The sequence below is a fragment of the Odontesthes bonariensis genome, chromosome 2 (genome assembly GCF_027942865.1).
Source record: "Odontesthes bonariensis isolate fOdoBon6 chromosome 2, fOdoBon6.hap1, whole genome shotgun sequence".
Lineage (NCBI taxonomy): Eukaryota > Metazoa > Chordata > Actinopteri > Atheriniformes > Atherinopsidae > Odontesthes > Odontesthes bonariensis.
Genome location: NC_134507.1, coordinates 20937161 through 20961022, shown reverse-complemented (window position 1 = coordinate 20961022; position 23862 = coordinate 20937161). Strand labels below are relative to the sequence as shown.

Here is a 23862-nt window from a genome sequence, read left to right as displayed (position 1 = left end):
ATGCAGACTTGACTTAGCAAAACCACAGAAAGGTTAGGTAAGGAATTATGAGTGTTCAGTGCCACAACTTGTGCTTAGATATGCTTAGAAATTCAAAGTTTGACGTTAGAAAAAGATTACAGTCCACAGACCTCCTTGACCTTATTTGAAGGACTCTTGCAGTCTAGAAAAAGAAACCAGGGTGTATGAAGCAAGTTCAACACAGCCAGTCTGTCTTTGTGTTCGGTGGCTTGCCTAAACCTGAATCACAAAAATGTGGTTAAATTATGAACATAAAACTGCTCCGGAGCAGGTTTTGAATATTGCTGAAGTTACCATGGTGATCTAACCAGGTGAAAAGAGAGTCACCTTTGTGTAAATGAGAAGTCTGACTTTCAGCTCAACATAGCTTGCCAAGCCACTAATACACTTCGTAGTGCCCCCCTCTCGACCCTGAATATCTATGTGGATTTTGTTGATCAATTCAACTGTTAAAAACCAATTTACAACATTAACTTTCGTGTACTAGTAATGCTCATGTTGAAAAGTTTCCCTCCAGCACGTTTAGAAACTGCTTTTTGCCAAATTGTGCCACTCTGCAAATGTAATGAGACACGCAGGGACATTATCGTGATTAAAATCAATCCCTATTGGATTACACTGTGCTACATTCCCTCGCTCATTAGAAAACGGCGCAGAAAACATAGTGTAGCTACTTCGCAGATGACTTGACAGATAATCCCCGGACTCCTACTGTCAGATGTCACTTTTACTACGTGATGCTGTCGTGGTGATTTACAATCCAACAGGTTATAAACGAAATGGTGGTGTCACTGCATATTTGTTCTGAAATAAATTTCGTGTGAGCGATGTGTCTGTGTGTATAACCACGCAACAAAAAGAAAGGACAGGTGAGAATGGCACAACAATATAAATTACAGGGAAAGGGGCGCATGTGAGTAAAAGAATGCGGAGTGAAAGTGGAGGAAATGTGGGGCAAAGGAAAATAACTGAAATAATCATTGAAGTAAGAAAACGGAAAGAGCAAAAAAAAAAAAAAAAGAAGCCAAAACGAAAGATGAGTTAAAGAGGGGGTGAGCGTGCAGAAAAGATAGGATGAACACAGAAATGAGTAAAGAAAGAAGGAAAAAAACGATATGAGACTGGGCAGAGAAAAATGAGCGAAACAAAGATGACCAAAAAAGAGAATTGAAGTGTAGATACAAGGAGGACAGAGAAGCTGAAATACAAGAAGGACAAAAAGAATAAAGGAGTAGCTGCGCTGTAAGAAAGAGGAGAAATGAAGAATAGAAAGGGGGGGAGTGGGAAGGCTGGACTTGACTGAGGAAGGAAGGAAGAAAGGGAGCAAATTAACCAATTCATTTTTACACTGTCGCCTATGTCCCGCGCGGGCTCACTGTGCCGCACGAGGGTTGCCAGTAAACTTATTACCCGAACAACGCCACGACACATTCTTCAACACGCCGAGATTTAACGTCACCGGCGGTTTGTCCCGTGCCTGAAACGCAGCGCTTCTCCGAGCAAACGACACACAAACCCAGGGACCGAGTCGACTTGCACCTGAGGCGGTGTGGAAAAGGCGCACATACCGAGCGAGGACCATGGAGAGCGCCGGCAACAGTTCGGACGCAGATCACCGGGGCCAGCTCCCCTTGTTCTACAACAGCAGCTTCTGTCCGAACTTCACCGACAACACGAGCTTCGCTGGCGCGCGATGCGGCGATGACCGCAGACTGACCGGCAGCCTGGAGGACGAAGCCAACCCGGTTATAATTGCGATTGTCATCACCGCTCTCTACTCCATCGTGTGCATGGTGGGGCTGGTGGGAAACGTGCTGATCATGTTCATCATTGTCAGGTAAAACAGAAAATAACTCTTAAATGAGCAGATTTAAGTTCTCAGCCATTTCTTTTGCTCATATTTTATGCATTTTAAACGTTTTAAACCAACCCATGTAGCCTGTTGCTGCATTTGGTCTGTTGGACACAGTGTGTGTGTGTGTGTGTGTGTGTGTGTGTGTGTGTGTGTGTGTGTGTGTGGCAAACAAACCATGCGCTGCTGTGCGAGCTGCTGCCGTCCGTGCGTAAAATATATCTCACCTCGCAGCAAACTGCTGCAGAGCGCTGAAGTCGAGCAGGACGAGAGGTCAGAAGAGAGCGAAAAGCTGAAGCACAAATAGCCTACTACACACACTTTTTAACCGTATGAATTCATATCGCTTCATGTGCCACATCATCTTCTGACATCCAGGCCACCTTCATGTATAATCTGTTTGCTTTACTGACATGCCTTAAGTTAATATTAAAAACATTTTTCCATCACAGGATTGGCTTTTACTCTCTTTAGGGTAATAATAATAATACATTATGGATTGTGAGAAATGGTGAACCTTAAAGGCCACAGGTTCTTAGTTCAGAATGGGCCACACCTCTGATTTCAGGACCAGTTGGCATTCATCAGAATCAGAATACACTGTGTATTAAATTAAAGCACACTTGTATTAAAAAACAAATCATCTTTCCATGTGTGATGACTTAACAGTGCAGCAGGTCTCATATTTGATATGACAACATGACATTTTTGACTCCAGATGAGGCTCTTTCAGGTAGAAAAAGGCAGCACCCAGCAGGAAAATTAAGAAAAGTGCACCTGGAGAAGAGCTGGGAATGAGTGAAGGGCTGAGGGTAGAAAGATTGATGGTGACCAATGAGAAAGTGAAGGGTGAGGAGAGGGGGCTCGCTTTCATGTGTCCAAATAGCAATTATCCACTTCACTGGTCTGATGGAGTTAGTGAGGAGTGGCCCAGAGGAGGATTTGCAGTGCAGTACACACATACATCTATAAGTCTGCATGTGTTACCAAGAAAGGTTTTACTGGTTTTCTGCAACTTGTTGAGCTAACGAGACTTTGAGGGAATTGTGAGGAAGGTAAAGGATTAAAAGGCAATCCAACAGGGTCATTGGCATTTATCAGTCTTTGTTTTTCTGTTTTTGCCTGCCCCTCTTCTTTTTCTTGTCAAATTGGGCATGAACTGGTATTTAAGTAATGACAAAGTGGATGGATAATCACTTGTTGTCCTGAACTCTCTGTCAAAATTTTACAATGAGGGTCTTGAATGCAGTTTAGGCAGATTAAATGGATACAGTGAAGGATGAGAGATGTTTTTTTTTTCACTTGCAGACTGAGTAATGACAACCTCAAAGCCATAAAGCATCTCTCTCTCACCCTTTATCTCTCTGTCCATTTGCTCGCTGCAAAACTCTGCAAACATCCGCAAACTTCCAGTGAGCAAACAGACACGACCAGAGAGCTGCACGCTCAATTTGAAAAATCAATTGTGGTTGAACAGAAAGCACTGGGTTCCATAAGGAATATTGTGCCAGTGCAGATTGCCTGTGTTGCTATGGAAACACTGGGAGGTGTTTTGAGCTTGATGACTAGAAAATGAGTCCACCACCTTCCCAAAGCCTTGCCTCCACATCCCATCCAGCGAGATGTGCAGCTGTAGTTAGATGGTCACATTACTGAAACTTGTTTACAACCATACCTGCTGACCTAAACTCATGTTGATGCATTTCGCCAGACAAACAAAACCCATTTTATATAATTGTTGCTTTTAGCACGTAAGGTGATATTTCTATGACTCTGTGAGAGTGTAACATTTGTTCTTTCCATTTGAGAGTTTGAAACCCTTCCAAAGTAAATATAAAGTTATTACAATAGTGAACAAAATCTGATTCCTGAGTCTTATGCCAGAGATCCACGCTGATGGATTTCTTTTACCTCCTGCTGCATAGAGGGTTATCATACTGAGTTTCAGATAACCAACTTGCAGTTTCATGTCAGCCAGGTTAATGCTCAGCTGCAGTCTCAACAGCTTAAGGCTTTTTGTGACATATCAAGCACTTGTCATTGCTTTCATCCTGAAAGATACCACTTCCATCAGGATAATCAGGTTTCATCATAGGACAAAAGCAAACTCCCAGAACTAACTTGTACTGATTTGCAAAAGCCCTTTGCTCTTAGAGGACTAATTGATCAAGAAAAGATGCCAGAAAGATGCCACGCACAGCTCTGGTGTTCCCGCCTGCAAATCTTATCTGATTAGATGGGGCACTTTATTAACCACAAAGGGAAATTAAATTCCTGCTGAGTAAGTGGGGAAAAAATCTATTGCTAAGTAAAAATAAATATAGAGGTATATTGATCGTGTACTCATCTTCAAGGAGTCCCTTTCTTTTGCATTAAGTATTTGTAAAATGTGACGGAGGTGGATAGGAATGACCTTCTATGCTATTTTAATTGCAGTGGAGCGAAAGAAGCCTCTGACTAAAGTTTCTCATTATTTAAACCATTATGACCTTGAGTGACATATGCCAAGTTTTACCTTTCAAGCCAAGAGCGACATGTTGCATCATCATTGTCAAGACACTTTGGGTGTTTTGATTTAAACAACATGGATTAACATCGGGGGAAAGTCATTCATTTACAGTCAAAACTGAAAATTGAACCTCTGAAAGAGTTTTTATTTCATGTTTGTAGTTTTTTCAGAGGCTGAGAAGTAAAAAGCTGAGAAATTATGGTTTCCAGACAAGCATCAGGTTTTAGAGGTCTGTTTTGAATGAAGCTTTCAGTCTGGACAGGTCAATCACTATGTTGTGCTGAGGGTGTGTTGTCCACTTTGTTTAGCAGCTTGTGCAACACTCTTTCCACAATCCCCTAGGGACTACAGAACAGTTCCCAACACCGTTTGTTCAGTTCTTGTGAGTCACTGGCTCGGATGCCGCTGCCCCAACAGGTGACGTCACCACAGAGTATTGGAGGATGTGCAACATCTTGCTGCATATGTTGAAAGATGTAAACTGGAAGCGGAGTGTGCTCTGTCCTTTCTTGTAGACAGCTTCTGTGTTGCATTTGCAGTTGTTGTCCAGGTAAACCAGGTATCGGTAGTTTACCACAACTCCTAAAATCCACAATGGCCATCTTTGTCTTGTTCACATTCAAGGTGAGATGATTGTTCCCGCACCAGATCACAAAGCAGTACATCGGTCCCCCTTTTGGAGGACCACCTAAATCAGCATTGTACACAATAATTGTTTTTCTATCTTAAAAGGGATGTTGATAAATGCTTTGGTAAATATTCAGTGTGAAACACTGCATTGAATTATATATTGTTTTGCAACCTCTTCTGCAGAAAGACTGTTGAATTCCTGGCTTCGAAATGGTACTGGCAGACACACTGCAATTCTGTTAGTGCATCTGTTCCTGCACAGTCAACCTTTCTTGCTGTTGTTGTGCTTTAAAATCTGCAAAAAATTTTCCTTGCAAATGTTTGGTCTCACTAAGGCCAGCACATGTACAACACATGGAATTTCTTTCCATACAATATCTTAGACACATATACTGTGTGAGCCATTTCAGTTGGAAAGAGTATGTCTTTTTCAACACAAGTTCACCTTGTCCGATTTCTCCTCTTGTCTTCAACAGGAGTCTGTTATGGCCAAACAGAGGAATTATATGAATGAGCCATATATGTTGCTGAAATAACATATAGGAGTATTCCCATTCTTAAAAAGAGCAACATTCTATGTAAGCTTTCATAATAGACAGAGGCACGCATTCGAGTCACATCTGGCATCATCTATTTTTCATTTTGTTTAGTTTACTTTCGGATAACTTCAAGTTCTCACTCTGTGTTTGGTTTGATGTATGCATCAAAACCACCTGGAGAAGATCAAATGTTAGAGAGCTTCATTCTCGAGGTTACCAAGCTTGCATTACAATAGGGAGATGCAATAGGGAGTCAAAGCAACAGTTTGTACAAACGACGAGTCTGTTGTTTATTGCAGAAGTAGAGTCTCAATTTGCATACTCATACTGCATGAACCAAAGAAGGAGTGAGAGATTTGTTCCTCGTTGTACAAGGTTTTTTAAGTAAGGGATTTAATGAAGTATGGACAAGTAGATTAATTACAGCCATCAGTGGGCGTTCAGTTTTCAGTTTAAAGACAAACTTGAAAAATGTGAACCTCTTTTTTTCAAACAGCAACACTTCAACCAGAATAAAGGATCTAGGGCTGTTGAATTACTTCACCTAAATTATTGAAATATTGAAAAACGTGGATGACATGGGATGAAAGAGAATGACTTCCTTCTATTTAATGCAAATTATCTCTGAGTTGGCATAGCATTAGAATAAAATCCTCAGGATTGTTGACTTAATTTAAGATTCTCTCTTTGTTGAGTGTGAATTGCTCCTGATTGCTTTGGATGATCATGTCAACTATCAAACATTGCTGTGTCTAATAGATGTGAGTCCTGCTCTTGTGTGCAGAAGAGAGGGAAAACTGACTGGAGAAGTCTGTTCCACCAGCCGTCTTGAACCTGTCACCCACACACAATAACATTTTATTGTGTGTGGGTGAGCTGTATTCCACTAGGTTTCTTTGTGGCACATATACCTAATTTACCTCTTAACAGCCAACTTCTGTGACCTACTCTGACCTGAGTTTTTTAACAGCTGCATCACACTAAATGTCTAGCCCAATGATGAGCGGACAACTCGATAATTGCTGTACTTATTCAGATTTTATACTGCAATTACCTTGTTTGCTTTAGGGTACTGACAAACTCATCTGGCACAAATGAGTCAGGACAAATGTATTCGGGCCTTAACATCCACTACAAGCTGCCAACAAAAAGCAGCACAGTGCGAATTCTGACCACTGCTCCCGCTAAATGTGTGTATCTGTAAAGAACAGTGTACTACGGAGTCTAAATTCTTGCTAAAGAGACAGTTATGAGGAGAGAGTGCAGAGAGCTAATCAGACTGTGTGTGTTTGGGTAATGAGCTTCTTAACCTCCACCGGACACTGCTGGGGTATTAGAGCTCTGTCAGTCTGTTTCAGCAGGACGTGTTCTGTTGAACTGAAAAAAAGAGAGACAGGAAGAAACCAAAGAGGCCAAGAAATTGTTCCATGGAGACTTAGAGAAAATAAAAGAAAGTAATTATTTTGAGGACTGTGTGACAGTCATTCCAACTGTGCGCACAAAGGAGGCTGGAAAAAGCAGCGAGGGTTAATTAAAAAGAGGGAAGAACAGACAGATTTTCCATAATCGATGATTGATGGATGCTCATGGCTCTTTTGTCCATCTGTCATATACAAACTGACTCACTCATTCATCCTGGTTCTGCTCTTCATACACAATAGGTATTGTTAAAAATGCCCTTCTTCGCAAAGACTGGCATTTCAAAATACGCGTGGGATTGTAGATTTGTTCCTCTGCAGATCTCTATATTTTTGAGAAAATGTGATTTTCCTCAAGAAGACAGTATTCTTCAAAAGTGTTAAAGATGAGCAAACAAAACAAATCAATAAGGTCAACAAATGCCCTCATTTGTTGTGAACTTTGCTGCACTCTGACAGTTGTGACCCTTTCCACTGTTGTTGTTGCTGAAAAGGGTGAAGGACGCAAAGAGACTTTTAGCCAAAGGCCCTCCACCCATTAAAAGCAGTGTTCCTAAGCAACAGACAGAGGATCTGGACATGACCTCAAATGGTTTTCTCATTTCCGCAGCTGGAAAACCATTACAGAAGTGACTCACAATTAAGTGGATGAATATTGTCAAACCATGAGCAGAACACAATTCTAAGGTTGTTGAGTGCATGTAGTGTCTAAGATTATATGGCTTTTGTGATCTAGACAACTTCATGTGGGAGTTTTTTTTAGGGGTTTTGCTCATTTAAAATGTAGCATCTCTGGTCTGGGCATGTTTAGGTTGTGGTTTTCAATGTGAATGGACAATTATCTCCTAAAATATTAATTTAGAAATCTTTAATAATGAACAAAACACTAACATCTCATCATACTTTTCAGATGAGCTACAATTATCCTAATTGCATGTATTCAGTATATTTTTTGTTGTTACATCTCCATTTTCCAAATGACCCCTATTCGCTACAATTTAAAGAGGAGAGTCCAATTAAAAAGATGACACCAAATTTTGCGGTGTACAAAGAATTGGAATAATTTTTTTATTTTTTTATTAGACTATTGTGGTGCTGTATGGCAGAATGAGACCTGATGGATGATGTTCAAGGTCCTTTAGTCTAGCTGCTGGTGGTCGATTTAGGAAAAAACAGACTTCTGATTTGGCTCCATATTGGGTGACTGGGGAAGGTGGAGAGGGGGAGACGGTGGATTACGAGAGACACAGTCTGGAAAGAGAATGACAACAGAAATAGAATTTTTTTTTAAACGGAAAAAACCCTTCATGGGTAGTGGACAGGAAGACCACTGGACCAATGCAGTGATGACGTAATTAATGGGGAATGTTTGACTCTATGAGAAAGAAGGGATTAAAAGGATAGCAGAGGAGAAATCCAAAGGGCAAGAATGAAAGCAGATGAGAGGGAGCAGCAGATGCTCCTCATTGAACTTACACCAAAGCTTGATTTTGACAGTCAAGTTTCTTGGGCACGAAGCTTCATTGCTTCCCTCAACAGAGTTTGTCTTTGTTTTCATGGATTCTGATCTTGCCCATTGCGGCAGGCCAATCAGAAGTGTTCAGATTTGTCACCTCTCTATGCTGACAGATGTTTTTATGAAATGTTTCTGTCACTGATCACATGGTGGCTGTGCAGAAAAGCAGAGAGGTGTGTTTGTGTATCCTAGCGTGTCTTTACTATGACAGGACAACAATTTACATACAACCCGGGCTGTGTATAGAAAAAGGCATAATTGTACCTTTGTTCAATAAAAGCTACCTTGTTGTTCATTTCCTCTATTTCTCACCTGCTTTCCAATACTTGTACTGCCGGGAGGCGTGTTTTGATGCACTTAGATCAGAAACAACAGCTGTATGTAATAATTTAGTCTGAAACACAGTCTTAATTTGGCTGGACAGCAATGTAACACACTGACAAAAAAAAGGAAAACAAACAAAAGCTCTTGAATAAAGGTTTTATATGGTCAGAAATATTATGGTAATGATTTTGTAAAGTTCAAACAAGTAGAATTCAGAAGAGAGAGTGAGAGCCGCTGCGGGGAGTGTGATTTCTTATAAGTGGGCATCGTTTTGTTCGTTTGAGCATCAACCCTCCGCTCCAGCAGCAGCACATCTGTCACAACACTGTCCATCCGTCTCTGTCTGACAACCCGGGCTGTTCATCCCCTGACTTCTTGATGTAACATTATTCATGGCCCCTGTATATGTGCCAGCTTTGTGCATGTGTGTGAGTCACAGCTGCTGTTCTGTGACAGCTCAGGAAATGTGAGTTGTCAAGCCGAATACAGGCTTCTTTAGTCAATTTCAGAGGTCCGCTGGAGTACAGAGCCTCGCAGCCACATACAGATATCATTTACATGAGTAAATGAAGCCTTATACAAACACACAATCCTCTGTTCTTTATATCAGTTCAATTTAACCGTCTGTTTTCGCTCTCTAAGGTGTAGAGTAAAGAAGTAAATGAAAGTAGTAGTAACACGTTAATTTAAAACAGGATGAGAATACAGGATTTTTATTTGTCTATTTTTTTGACAGGGGGAGCCCAGTTTGCTCTCTGATCCAAAGACAAATTCCACCAGTGTAAATAGTCCTTACATACTGCCCTAATATTTTCGACGAAGGAAATAACTATCAGTCCCTCCACCCTCGTATCTTTGCTCCACATCTCTAAAGCTTTTTGCACATGCTGCTGGTGCTCAGCTCCCCTTTCACTGAGCTCCGGCTCTGTGCCTCTCGCTGTGGTTGTTCTGCTAAAATACACCACAGTGTGATGAAGTTATCAATCATTCAATGTTGACTTTCTGTCCTGCTGACAAACATAAAATTCTCAGGAAATCATTAGGCTTCATCGTAATTAGAATTATATTGCCCATTGGTAGTTTCTATGACAACACAGATGGAATTAAACTCAGAGTTAATCTGACTGTGCATGTTTGTGTTGAAATGAATTTTTTCCAACTATTGTAAGAATCTATTACAAGCTTCTCACTATTGTGCCACAGGAATTCCTTTTTCCTATGTAAATACTTAATTATACATCAAATAACTACTTTATTTCACATTGTCAAATAAAGCTTAGTAGCACTAACATCATTAAGAATAATCTGTTATCCTCTTGTCCTGATTAAATCTGCAGTCATTTTGATCATCTTTGTACATATGAAACGACTCAAAGAAACTGGAGCATTTTGGTAATCCACTCTAAAGGGTTCATGGATCCCATACATCCACCCTGACACATGACACAAACAAGTAAGCATGTTATTAGATGGATCTTTAGTTTCTGAGAGAAACTAAATTAGATTGCCCAGGAAAAAAGTTGGGACGCTGTGTAGAATATGAATTTTTATGTCCAATACAGCATCGGGGTAATATCTATTGCCGAAAGTGAGACAGCAAAACAGAGGTTTTTTTCTGTTTTATGAAAAATATGAACTCCTCTTGAATTTGATGACAGCAACACAGCTCAAAAAGGTTGGGCCATGTTTACCCCTGTGCAGCATCCCCTCTTCTTGTAACAACAGTCTCTAAAATTATGTCCCATTCTTGTCTGATATATGATTGTAGCTGCTCGACTGTTCTGGGTCTTCTTTGTTTTATGTTTTGAATTGATTAAAGGATTGGACTGCAGTCAGGCCAGTCAGCACCCGGACTGTTTAACTACACAACAATGATGTTGTAATAGATGCAATAGGAGGTTTATTGTTGGCTTGCCAGAATATGCAAAACCTGCCCTGAAAAAGGCATCTATATATATATATGTTGCCCTAAAACCTGGAAATACCTTTTCAGCATTGATGCTGCCTTTCCAGTTGTGCAAGTTACCAGTTCCATCTGCACTTATGCTTCCCCCTACCGTCAGACATGCACGGTCTCCCTCATCTTTTGTCCGGAGTACATGCCATCCTTGATTTTTAAAAAGGATGGCATGTACTTTTTAATTTGATTTGTCTGACCACAGAACAGTTGTCCACTTCGCTGCAGTCCATTTTAAATGAGATAGAGCTGTGACCTGTATTGGTGAACTATGTTCCACAAACAATGATTTAAAAATGTTTCTGAGCCCATGCAATGATTTCCCTGACAGAATTCTGCCTGCTTTTAGTGTGGTGCTGCCTGAGAGCCTGAAAAACCAAAAAAGATTTCCATCTGTGTCCCTGACACACAGAGACGTCTCCAGATTCTCAGAATCTTTGATGATATTTTTTATTATAGAAGATGTAATATTCAAAGTCTTTGAAATTTTACATTGAAAAACAACTCCAGTTTTATCAAATAGCACTTCCAGCGTTTTGTTGCACCCATTCCAACCTTTTTCAGATATTATGCTGCCATTAAATTCAAGATGAAAGAGTAAAATGTTTCACTTTAAACATTATGTGTTTTCCATGTTCTATTGGAAAGAATAAATATATTGTTTTATGAGACTCAATTCAATTCATTGTGTTGGCTTGTATTTATCGTATTGTTGTTTTTCATTAGCCAGAGCTCATTGCCACAGCTGAGTTGAAAGATTTAATGCTCAGCTCCTTTCACACTGTAGCGCAGTATAAATATATCAGCTTTCTTATTAACAGCTCTACCCATGCTTCAGTTCAGTATTAATAAACACTGTTTGTGGTCTGTTTAGTTTACAGACAGTTGTGCTTACAGTATGCTTTTGTATGCCTTGTTGGCTCTCAGTGATCATAATCTAGAGAAGTGGCTTGATGTCACATGACTTGACATGTGGCCGTATGACTGCGCAGGGATGGAAGGGAATGGAAGTAAGTGGCTCCTGTCAGTCATTAGAAAACAAACAAAAAACAGAAATGTTTGCCAACATAACACTTCCAGTTTGAAGTGATTTGATTCACTGAATAGTGCGATGGCGATCCAGTTCAATGCTGTTTTTTCATTATTGCTATGACATAAATGAATTATTTATAGTATATTAAAACAAAGATGTGTTTTACCATTTTTTTCTGCATGGCTAAATCAACCCATTTATGCCCCCTTGCATGATGACTGCAAATACTTATTGAATGTAAGCGAGGTAATTGTCAAAATTTTACAACATGAAAAAGGGACAATGTCTAAAAAAAAAAAAAAGAGGCACAGATTGATTTTAAGCTGCTGTTTTACAATACTTTCCGTAACATGTCCTCCTGGGTGGGACATGTAACAAATACACATAGATTAGCTGGAGTTTGTCTCCATTTCAGTTCCACGTCCCTGCTTTATTTCTTCTTCTCAAAGCTACACTACTCTCAGAGCTTTCTATTAACTCATGTATAAAGAAAATAATAAACCTATAACCGAACAGATCAAGATAAAATATTCTGTAATAAAATTCAGAGCAAGTTTCTCAGTGAAAAGAATTGTAAAGCCTTTTTTTATGAAGCTCTTTATGGCACCAAAAGTAACCCAAAGTCTTAGTTACTACTTCTTCAATAATGTACCCATTGCTACGTTTATATGGTGACATTAAATTAAACTTTAATTATCCTCCTTAGAAACAAATTTCGAAGAATACAATAACATTCAAGTTTCACAGAGGACAAAATTTCCAACAACCTTGGGAGTGGAGAAATAATCATTTAAAGCTTGTCCTGTAACATTATTCACTTCAGTATGTGTGAATCATTGTGCATCTTACCAAATTCCAATCAATAGTTCACATATCAGCATATAGAAAGATATAGCTAATACACAGAATTTTTAAAATTTTCAAATAACTGCTCTATTTTTCACAAAGATTGCAAAATAGAGTACAAATAGAAATAGAAAGGGATTGGATGCTGTTCACTTCTGGTATTTTTTCATTACAGTACAGCCCGATATGGCTAGCATTTAGTTTTCCACGACAGTCAGTACCACCTTGATGTGGGTGATATTTCTCTGATTGTCATATTGTACTGAACCACAAGCAGTTGCAATAACACCTGAATTAAAGACGTAACTGCTCACCCTGGTGAGAACTTGTGGCACAATAACTGCACAGCTAGAAGGTTCCAGCTTTAAATCTGCTTGTAAGCAGGGAGCCTTCTACTTGGAGTTTGGATGCTTTTGTGGATTTTCTCCAGGGCCTTTAGTTTCCTCCCACAATATGAAATTATGTGCATGTGAATAAGCATAGCTGTTTGTACTTGTATATGTGATGGACTGGCTGCCTGTCCCTCTCGTGACCCTGCAAAGGAGTAGGCAGGTCGAAAGGATGCAATGACTGCTGACCCTTATAGCAGCAATGAGGTTCTTAAGCTCTCTAACATGATATCATATCATCATCAGGATGAGGTGATGAAACGGGATGAAGATTATTCTGTTATATTTCAACCTGAATTGTACAAGTATTTCCTCTTTTTGTGGTTATTTGGCTAAATGCAGTCGCTGGATTGCTTAAATGACCTGGCAGATTGAAATTTGAAATAAACTGGTAATAGCTGAGGGCATCAGGAAGAAAAAGGAGGGAAAACCCTTAAGGCACAGGCCAAAGTGCAGTTTGGACCTGCTGCACATCTTGTTGCTCCTTTTCCCCACTTTCCTGTCTGTCAAATGACAACGGCAAATCAAAGCCTGAAAGATGTCTTCAAAAAAAATCCATATACTTAGAGTTTTTAGTTTATTTTTTAATATACTGTATACAATAGTTTATGTACCTTTGATATTGATATCTTAATTGAATTTTACATATAGTGTGATCAAAAATGTATCCTTTCACAACATAGTGAAACAAACCGAACAATTTCAATACCCTATCACTGCTTTACCACAGAACCACATTCACTCAGTCTCACCCTGCACCTTCATTCATCATGTTCCTCACAATGTGGAAAATGTTATGGGTCAGAGCCAGAAGCATACAGATATCTGTTCGCATGAGCAGCCTCTGTTTCTGCAACCAGGACTTAATGGTTTATCTGCACCCAGCAGCAGCCCATGAATCATACACAATACTACAAGCACAGAGCCCAGCTTCAGGGGCTAATGATGAATTATGTTTAGGTTGCTGTGTTACAAAAGCAGTAAAAAGTAAGCAGTTTCTGTTTCGAGTGTTTCAAGACAAGTGTGTGGGTTTTTATTTTTTACGATTGTTGAAGTATGATGACAAGACTGCGGAGTCCCTATAGGTTTGCTCAAAATCAAAGCTCAGTCTGGTACTTAAAGGGCGGCTTGTCTGCCAGTTTCACAAAGTCCTTAACATCTTGTAGCACCCTGTGATTATTATTTAAACTCAGCACACACCACACCAAGTAAGCTGAGAAAATAAGCAAGGCATTAGCAGTAACAGCTGAGAAATCTTGCTCAAATCTTTACAATATAAATATAATTTCAGTCTGAGATCCTTTTTTCCAACTCAAATGTTAATAGCCATTGCTTTTATGTTCCATTACTGCAGCATGAACTAAAGATAAACGAATATTCTTTGAATTATACAACAGTACAAGTTATATCCACTGGTAGATCGTGAAACCAATAGACAACATGAGCTAATGGGAGTGAGATGAAACATACCGCATAAACACAGAAAGATGCTGAAATGTGCACCCAGACCTTTAACGGGCACAAACCATGTATGTTTTCCTGCTTAAACATGATGCAGTTTCAGACCTTGGAGAAATAAATGGCCTCTGTTGTTGCTGCCACAGTAAATCTGAGCTTATTTTATTTTATCCACACAGAAGCATGATAGAAAAAGGAATGTTACAGCCATCAGATTGTGCTCTGTTTGATCACAGTTGTTGCTATGGTAAATTCAAATTCTGCCATGAGAAAACACACAGAGACACCTACTGATTAACATACAGGATCATCTGAATGGCTCCATGCTGTCTAGCAATTTTATGAAGTAGAGACGTGCCACAAGGGCAGAATTTATTACTTCTTCTGCCTGCCTGCCGTCCCACATTGCTTAAGGTCTGCTACTGTTACTGTCGAGACCAATAAGGCCTGGATATTAGTCAGCAGTAATTAGGTTGTGTTCTTGGACAAAGCTCAGGGGTGTGTAAATTCCAGCTATCCAATGCTAAAACAATTTTCCAAATCCATTAACTTTTGATGGAATGAAATATGCCCACTAAGACCATTTTGCACGTTTATCTTTTGCAAAGGTGAATCATGTTGATACATTCCAACAAGAAATTAAGTTCATTAAGAAACCAGGGAAGAAGTTATGCTAATTGTCTCTCTAATAATGTGCCATACAGCAGGCATTTATCAAAAAGTAGTTCAGCCAGAGGAGGGTGAAAACCAGAGTAATTCATGATTGTAATATATTTTTTTCACAATATGTCTGCATTGACTGTGTCGAACGTGTGTGTCTATTAAAACAACCAGTCTTCATTTTCTTCTGCCATCTGTTTAAAAGCCTTTTTACAAATCTGAATTCAACAAGTTGGGATGGTGTGAAAAACACAAGTTCAGAAGAGAAAATGAGTGATTCCCAAAATGTATTTGGACTTTTGCTTTACTGCTTACAGAAAACATTGAAAAATATTTTAATATGTTTTCTAGTCAACATAATTTAGATGGTAAGATAAGATCCATGTTTGCATTTCTGGCCTGAAGCGCATTAAAAAAAAAGGAGCAATTTAGTGCCAGTGATGAGATGATAAAAATGAAAGTGATTATGATGTTATTTCAAACAGGTGACGTCAACAGGTGATTGTGATCGCAATTTGGTACAAAAGCTGTGATGATGAGTCTTCGAGGAGCAAGGATGGGTTTTCAGTTTGTTAACAAATATGTAAGAAAATCGTCAAAGATCATCAAGATCTTTTTCTCAACAATGTATCATTTTATTAAACTATTCAAGGAATCTTGACAACTTTTAGTGCATTAAAGGCTAAGGGTGCAAGCATAAGTGGACACCTGTGATCTGCAATCCCTCAGGCAGCATCATGACTTAGCCGATATAAGCACATGGGTAAGATATTACTGTAGAAAACTCTTATCAAGCACTAGAATGCAGAATTGTATTATCAAATACTATTTAGAAACTTTACTGTTCAAAAATAAATCTTATGTTACCTTGTTCAGAGGAGATTTCTATGGGTTCTGAGGCGTCAGGGATGGACCGTCATGCAGATGTGTTCTGTGGTCAGACCGCTTAGTATTCAAGATCTTTTCTTTGTAAAAAAAACCAAAAAAAAACAGGCTCTGTGATGGTATGAGGTTGTTTCAGTTGTATCTTGGCAAAGCTTATCTACACTTCTGTGATGGCAGCATGGTTGCAGAAAGGTTAATTTAAATTCAAAGCAACTTATCCTCCCTTCAAGACGACACCTTTTCCAGGAACTTCCGTGCAATTTTCAACAAGACAATACAAAATTACATTCTGCACACGTTATAAAGATATGAAAATATGAATGCGCGGGTAATGGACTGCCTGCCCTCAGTCCTTACCAGTTACTAATAGGGAATGTGTGAAGAATTTTTAAACTAAAAATGGCCTAATGACCCAGTCCTGTCGCACACTTGACATTTGCTGGGAAAATTACTCAAATTAACGCCTAAGATGCTTCATTTCTTTGTATCGTCAATGACAGAATAGATTCTAAATGTTGTGTGAGAGAATAAAAGCTTTACTGTCCCATTTGTTTTGGGATGTGTTGCAGGCCTAAAATGGAAAAACTAAGGTCGAACTACAAATTAGATTAAGTTTACAAGACAAAAAAAACGTTAAATGTCTTGGGTTCATGTAAGAATGTAAGAATCACTGTTTTTTTAATGCATTGTCAATACAGTCCCACTTTCATGGGTTGAATGAAAAATCATTTATTAGGGAATAAACACTATTTTAGTTACAGCTGGATTTCTAGATATTTTCCAAAGCGTTTCGATGTTTGAATAATGAATCTCAGAGGACCGTCTGTATCTCTCTCTTTCAACTGGGAACAGGTGTGATAAGTTTATGAAATAGCTCATCACACCTGTTGTTTTCACACCTGACAAAAATATGTGTCATATCAGATTTATCTAATTGATTTCTGTCCTCATATCCGAGGCATTGAAGACACATAAGAAACAGGTAAAAGATGAAAAAGCACAGTCTTTGGATTGATGGAGGGCCATTGATTATATTTCACCAAAGCACTGCTTTGGATTATTTTTATAAAGCTCTTTTACTTCACATCAGTCTGTCTTTTGACATATAATGAGACCATGTTTGTAATCTCCTGTTTATGTGAGTCGTCAAGTTAATTTCCAACATGAGAAACATCTGTGGGGGATTCTCTGTGTGAATGATACTTATCAAATAATTGTCTCTGGCTTAGAAATTAATTTAGAATTTTATGAAGTAATATGGTGTCATTTCCTGAGTTAATATCCATTTTGTAACACCATGTTGCGAGTCAGTCTGACACGTAAATTGTTATTAAAACGCCCTTCATTGCGATCATTGGCGCAATCATGTGCAACAGCCAGTGTGCGTTTCTTTAAAACAGGAATAAAGTAGTTTGAAATTATACCAAACATATACCAACAGAACATATAAACATTCACTGACTCTACATGTATTCAGTCAATTTTCAATTTCAAATCATTGCAGCTTAAGCATAGTGAGCTGTTTTTAATGGTCATGCCTTCAGCTGTGATCAATGTGTTTTACTGAATAAAATCCATGCTGCAAACAACATGCTCCCTTGAGAATATGCTTGTCAAAGCAAATTATATAAGCATAAATGCTAGATTACTTAACTTAAGGTAGCATCTCATGGCAAAAACCCTTTCATGCTTAATATGGATTTGATGAAAACACATTCTAGCCTGATTTAATGTGTGCAGATTTGTAAAAATGCAAATAAGCCCCAATCATCTGCTCACCCTCGACTCAAACACACTTGACTTTTCAGGCTAATTAGGTTAGCAAATAACAAGTTTGTTAACATAGGTCAAATTAGCTCATGATCACAAGTCGAAGCCTACAAATTGATTTCAGTTTTCATTACCAGGGATGCAGAATTTCTCTAACATACATAACACGTACATGCTGTGAATGCACAGACAAAACATCCTGCAAATGCTGCAGGAACAAAAGCCCTGCGGTCAGTCAAACACAGTCTTATAAAACACAGTCTGCCTGAATCCATGCATTAGAATGAGACTGCAGTTGGTGCAGTTCCAATGTGGAAAAGCTCAGCCATGGCATTGACTGCTAATATTTATACATTATCCAGATTAAAAACTTTTTTTACTTTAAATACATCCCAAATATCTGCCATCCTTTAGAATTCTTTGAATACTGTGGGGATGTTGATCCAGCTGAGGAAGGACACGGCTCAGTCTCACAGCAAAATGTGTAATACAGTTACCGTTATCTTCCTCTCATACCTAAACAAGTCGTCTTGTTGCCTAAACCAAACCAAACAATGAGTAAAAATGAAAGCACTTAAAAAAAGGAGAGCCTGAGCCACCTGAGTTGCCCCCTCTAAGCGTGGAGGAACAGTGGGTCTATTCTGAATTATCAGATTTCAGAACATCTTTCCAAACATTGACTCTCAAGTGCAGCCACCCTGTAAAGAACACTATTTTCCATCAACTGATGGAAGCCTCGGGGCTTAGTTAGTTTTCTGGTGGTACAGCTAAGGCTCCTGGCAGGTCTCTGAAGGCAAACAGGGCTTGAATGACGATCCAAACAAACACAATCTGTTGCCCTGCTTCAACCTGTGTGGGGAGCAAGTTCAGTTTAATTTAGTTTTATTTATATAAGGCCAATTCACAACAAATGTCATTTTAAGGCACTTTAAAGATACAGTAAAGCCTGATTCTTACTCGGCGCAACCGCGCAACTGTTCTGGCTCGAGAACCATTAATGACGTCATCGAAAGCGCCAGCCCCTTCACAGTTCCTTCAGCTCATAAGCGCAGTTTGCGCCGAGTATGCGTCACATTTGCAGTTCTCTCCAGACCAGCGGGCGTCACTGTTGAGGAAACAAGCTGAAGAACCGGACGAAGAAAAGCATATGAAGAAAGCATACACAATGCCACCTGTGGTGTAGAACTGTATATGTATCTCAGAGCTAAGCGGCTGCGGCAAAAACAGAAGAGAAGGTGGAATGTTCGTCCTTTGCAACAAGACGAACTTTGTCAAACGTTGTCAAATGTTGTCCTTTGGGACAACGTTGTCCCAGTGTAACTTCATAGACGTGTCGTACAGATGTTTGTAGAGGCGCACCCTCTCGGTCACCGCGGTCTCTGCAGTGTTCATGTTTCCTTTCTCTTGGTCAGCTGTTTCCGGTTGAGCTCGCGCGAAGTCAGAAAAAAAGTTGTGTGCGCGACCTTGCGACGCGCGAGGATTTTCTAGCTTGCGACGGGGGGCGTGGCGGAATTTTGGGTCACGTGACCGTTTGCGCCATTTGCGACCAGCTAGTAAGAATGGGTCAAAGCGAGGTTGCGCCGAGTAAGAATCAGGCTTTAAGCTCAATCCAACTACTCAATCACAATAATAGTAATCTGATTAAAAACCAATTAAAAGTAACTGAAATCCATATTAGTCCAATTTCTGTAATGCCAATTCAAATTGCCCAACTAGAAGAGCCAACAGATTGCACTGAAACTTAATTTCGATCCAATCCCCTGTTCTGAGCACGCACAAGACGACAGTGGAAAGGAAAACTTGATTTTAACAGGAAGAAACTTCCCACGGAACCAGACTCAGGAAGGGTGGTGATCCGCCTCAACAGGTTGGGGGTTGAGAAGACAGAAAAGAGGAGTCAACGAGCCCATAACACCAGGCCTGGGATACCTGCAGAGAAAGAAAAAAAGAGAGACACAAGTTAATAACAACTATGTCCCCCAGCAGATAGCAGCATAAGTAAAAGGTGGTTCTGGGTCAACTGAGCCAACCCCAAGAAAGTTTTAAGCCAGGCCCGGGACTAGATCTAAGAATTAGGTGGGCAACAGTGGTGGAAAGAAAATCATTGAACAAATTTCTACCAGTTATATTAGCTTATGTCAGCATTAAGTAATTCTGTTTGGTTCACTTAATGAATATGGATTAGGTCTACATAATCTACACTGAAAATACATTTAATCTTGTAATATGAACAAGTATTTTGTCTATATTACCTCTGTCAATCATTTTTAATCAATTAAAACGGACCAAACTGAATCAACGAGACCGATATGGGTAAATTCTGTCTTTAAACTGCCAATGGGGAGTTAGTTCAATCCACCAAATTAAGTTTGGGGTCCACCCCCAGTAAATAAGTATAAAAAAACCCTAGTAGATCATGTTGGCCCAACTCAACTGGATGAATTTGAAACAACAGAATATCTCAGTGCTGAAAGAAATATATTTGTGTGGAAATGTGTTCAATGTTTTTTATGATAATTCAACAAGTTATTATTCTAAGTGCTTGATTTATGCACAATCAACAAGAATGAATCCTTTCACAAACATAAACTCAATATATTTATGCAATGCAATCAATTTTCTATTAAGACAATAAAACATCTCCAAATACCTGAAGGGTGGGAGGCAGAAACGGGGACGCTTTAGATCTTTGATTTCAGCAAGTGACGGGAGCGACATAGATGCTCAATATAAGAGGAAAGCCCAACCCACACAGCCAGTCGCCTCAAGTAGCCAAACCATCAATTTCACTTTAATGTTATCACACTTTGGAGCGTATTGTGTTGGTATCAACTGGTCATCATCATACATCTCAGTAGAGAGGAGAGGATCAGCTTTTGTGGACATGAAATAAAAAGTATCTCAGCTATTTAAACAAGTTTTCACATGCAGCAATATTCATAAAAGCAGCAAAAGTTTCTGTCAACAATAAACAGTGCAGTCATTTATTATTATATGAAAAGTCATTAGCAGCAAATTGTTGATCATGATGACAAGTTTCAAGGGTAATGATTAAATTGAAGCTGAAACCTCATTAGGTAACACCTCATTCTGTTCATTTACATGAGTGAATGCTACTCACCCTCATATGCTGCACGTGAGCCTCAAACATGCAACACACAGGAGAAACAGCCATCAACACAGCAGCTGTGTTCACAGAGGCCTTTAAGTCAATAAGGGGATGTTGGAAATTACACCCAGCTCTAGCGCACCGCTCAGTGAGGCAGCTTTTACTGCAGTGTGAAGTGCTTCGTTGGTCTCAATGCAAATAAAGTCTGCAGTAACAAACACACAAGGCTGTCAGCGACAGACTTAATCAGAACTGTCATCCAGGTTATTCAGAGGATTTGGGATTATTGAGGAGAGGGATAGAACAAAACGGATGTAAATAACCTCAGTGGTGGAATGAGTTTTTAATGGAGTTTAATAATGACAAGGCCTGTAGATTTAATATTGCATCATCACTTTGTATTTTCAGAATAAGTAATAACACAGCAGGGATTCGCCAAAGTATTCTTCATGTGCAACATTGCAGCGAGAGTATGATCCCCCTGGTGTAACATTTTTGTTTGTTCATGAAGAGAGTTTGCAAAGAAAGATTCTTCCTTTTGACTGTTCAGAGCTACATCATGAAACAGCATGACATTCCTGTTGTAACTGTTTTTACACTCTTTTTTTTGTATGCTGGGTCAAACTAACCATTTCTTACGAACCAATTCTCACCACAAAGGCATTACATGCTGCTGTTATTAACAGTCGCTTGCTATTGCGAGTCAACATAGAGGAAATTGACCTACCTCGGCCCTTGTTTCTCTTTTCAGTTCCTCATTAATTTTCTTTTTCTGCTGTTTCTGCTTTTCTCATTCATTTTCTTGATTTATTCTTCTTTCATGTGGAGTCCTTCAAAATAATGTTAGAGGCTCAAAGCCTCTAGAAATAATAATAATGATTAAAATTTCATTAAAAAAACTATTCTGCAACCATCAAGACAGGATCCATCCTGAGAGCAGCTGTGTGTTGTGGCAGGTGAATTTAAGTGCATTTCACAGGCAGAGTTATCTAATTCTCACATTAAACCTTAATTATTTGCAGTGATTAGCTGTTTTACTGCATAACGGCCCATTCAAGCTCTATAATACCCCACAGCTTTTTGGCCATATTAGGGAGTCCAAACAGTAGAAATACTTCCCATATTCAACATTATGAAACAAATACAGCTTGATTAAATGTCAGACTTCACTCCTCAAACATTTGAATGTGGTCTCTAGCTGCAGGGTGAGGCTGAACATTTCACACCTTTTCCAGCCATGTATATAAATATTTGATATAGTCTGACTACAGTGAACATGACCTCAGAATCTGTGAATTGTGAAGGCTGTTTCTTAATATTTGATTTGGGTTATGGGTATGTGGATAATGATGTATGTGATGAATCATTTTAGATCTTTTGATGGTATCCAGCCTCGGGCCATTGCCTCACTGCACGAACAGCAATCACTAAACGAAGTATACGTCTATGCTGACAAGAGATCTAAACAGTTGAGCTGTTTCAGCCATCTGTGTTTCATCCTCTTTTCTCTGAGCAGATGGATGCACGCAGTTTGTTCTGCTTTCTATAAACACTTCACTATCCCAATTGTCTTTGAACTGCCTCTTTACTTAGTTCAATCTACCATAAAGACTGAAGGCATTTTACAGTGAAATACAATAAAAAGGGACCATCTCTGAAATTCTTCGAGGAAAAAGCTGCTGCACACTGAGGCTTTACAGCTTTACTTGACTTCAGTCTTCTTTGTCCATTCAGTCAATATGATGGGAAATTGTCTTGATTTTTGAATGCCCTTTTAATTTATTCTTTTCAGTTCCAAAGGATATTATCATCCACTGACTTTGCTTTGCCTGCATGTTTTCCATTTGTGATGAGTTTTACAACTTCAAGGACTGGAGCTTTAGTCTTCAGAAACCAAGCCTGCATAACTGATTCAATGAAGTAGCTGCCACATTGTGTGGGAATTAAAAAAAATCACAAAACATTTAAGAAAAATCACAAATTGCACAAAGGGAAACAAGGTCAGTCAACACAGTTAACATCTGCTACAATGGTTAAAACTTGTATAAACGAGTGTAAACTTGCTATAAACTTTTGACTAGCTTTTGTTGTTATGTTTTCATATTTTTCATGTTTCCTGTATTTCACTGTGAAGCACTTTGTGATTTTTATCCTGAAAAGTGCTATATAAATAAAGTCTTACTCCCTGACTGAAACTCTAAAGTATGTTAATGAAGATTCTCTGTCGTCCAGGTCATGGTAGCTTGAATAAGGGCAACTGGACTTCTTCTTGGCTCTTGAAGACATTTCACCTCTCATCCGAAAGGCTTCTTCAGTTCTGAACTAGATGGTGGGGAGTATCGGCTTATAAGCAGAGAGGGTCGTAACACAGTCACATGTGTTACTGAACCCCCTGACCAATGTGCATGTCATTACAGTCATTATCACCTATGAACTGTCTACCTGCCTGAAGGGGGAATGTTTTGGTCACGGGATCCAAGGTGTGAATAATTGTGAAACCGCCTGGGGAGGAGAGACAATGCTGCGTTGTAGGTGATGGGGAAGGAGATACCTGAGACCACGTCCTCCGTTCAAAGATGCTTTTTCCAGTTTAACATAGATGGCCTCCTTGACTCTTCTCTCAAACCATCTGTCTTCTCTGTCCAGAATGTGTACTTTACTGTCCTCAAAAGAGTGTCCCTTCTCCTTGAGATGTGGGTGATCTAGTGTTGTAGTGTTGACCTGAAGAGGTGGCTCTCCTATGTTGTGCCTTGCGCTTGTGAAGCTGTTGTTTGGTCTCTCCTATATAGCGGTCCGCACACAACGCACTGCGCTGCACTGCATACACGACACTACTCAGTTTTTGTTTGGGTGTTTTGTCCTTTGGGTGAACTAATCTCAGTCTTAGGGTGTTCTTGGGTTTGAAGTGCGCTGGAATGTCTTGTTTAGAGACTCAGACTCCTGCCA

The 23862-nt window shown here is 39.4% G+C and overlaps 1 protein-coding gene across 1 annotated transcript in view; it reads left to right on the top strand.

The window, feature by feature from the left end:
• The first annotated feature begins 1334 nt into the window (after nucleotides 1-1334).
• oprm1 (opioid receptor, mu 1) overlaps nucleotides 1335-23862 on the top strand; it is a 32478-nt gene continuing 9950 nt past the window's right edge. The window contains exon 1 of the mRNA XM_075478747.1: nucleotides 1335-1858. Within this exon, the coding sequence (XP_075334862.1) occupies nucleotides 1602-1858 (257 nt within the window). The 5' untranslated portion in view covers nucleotides 1335-1601. The remainder of the gene's footprint in view (nucleotides 1859-23862) is intronic.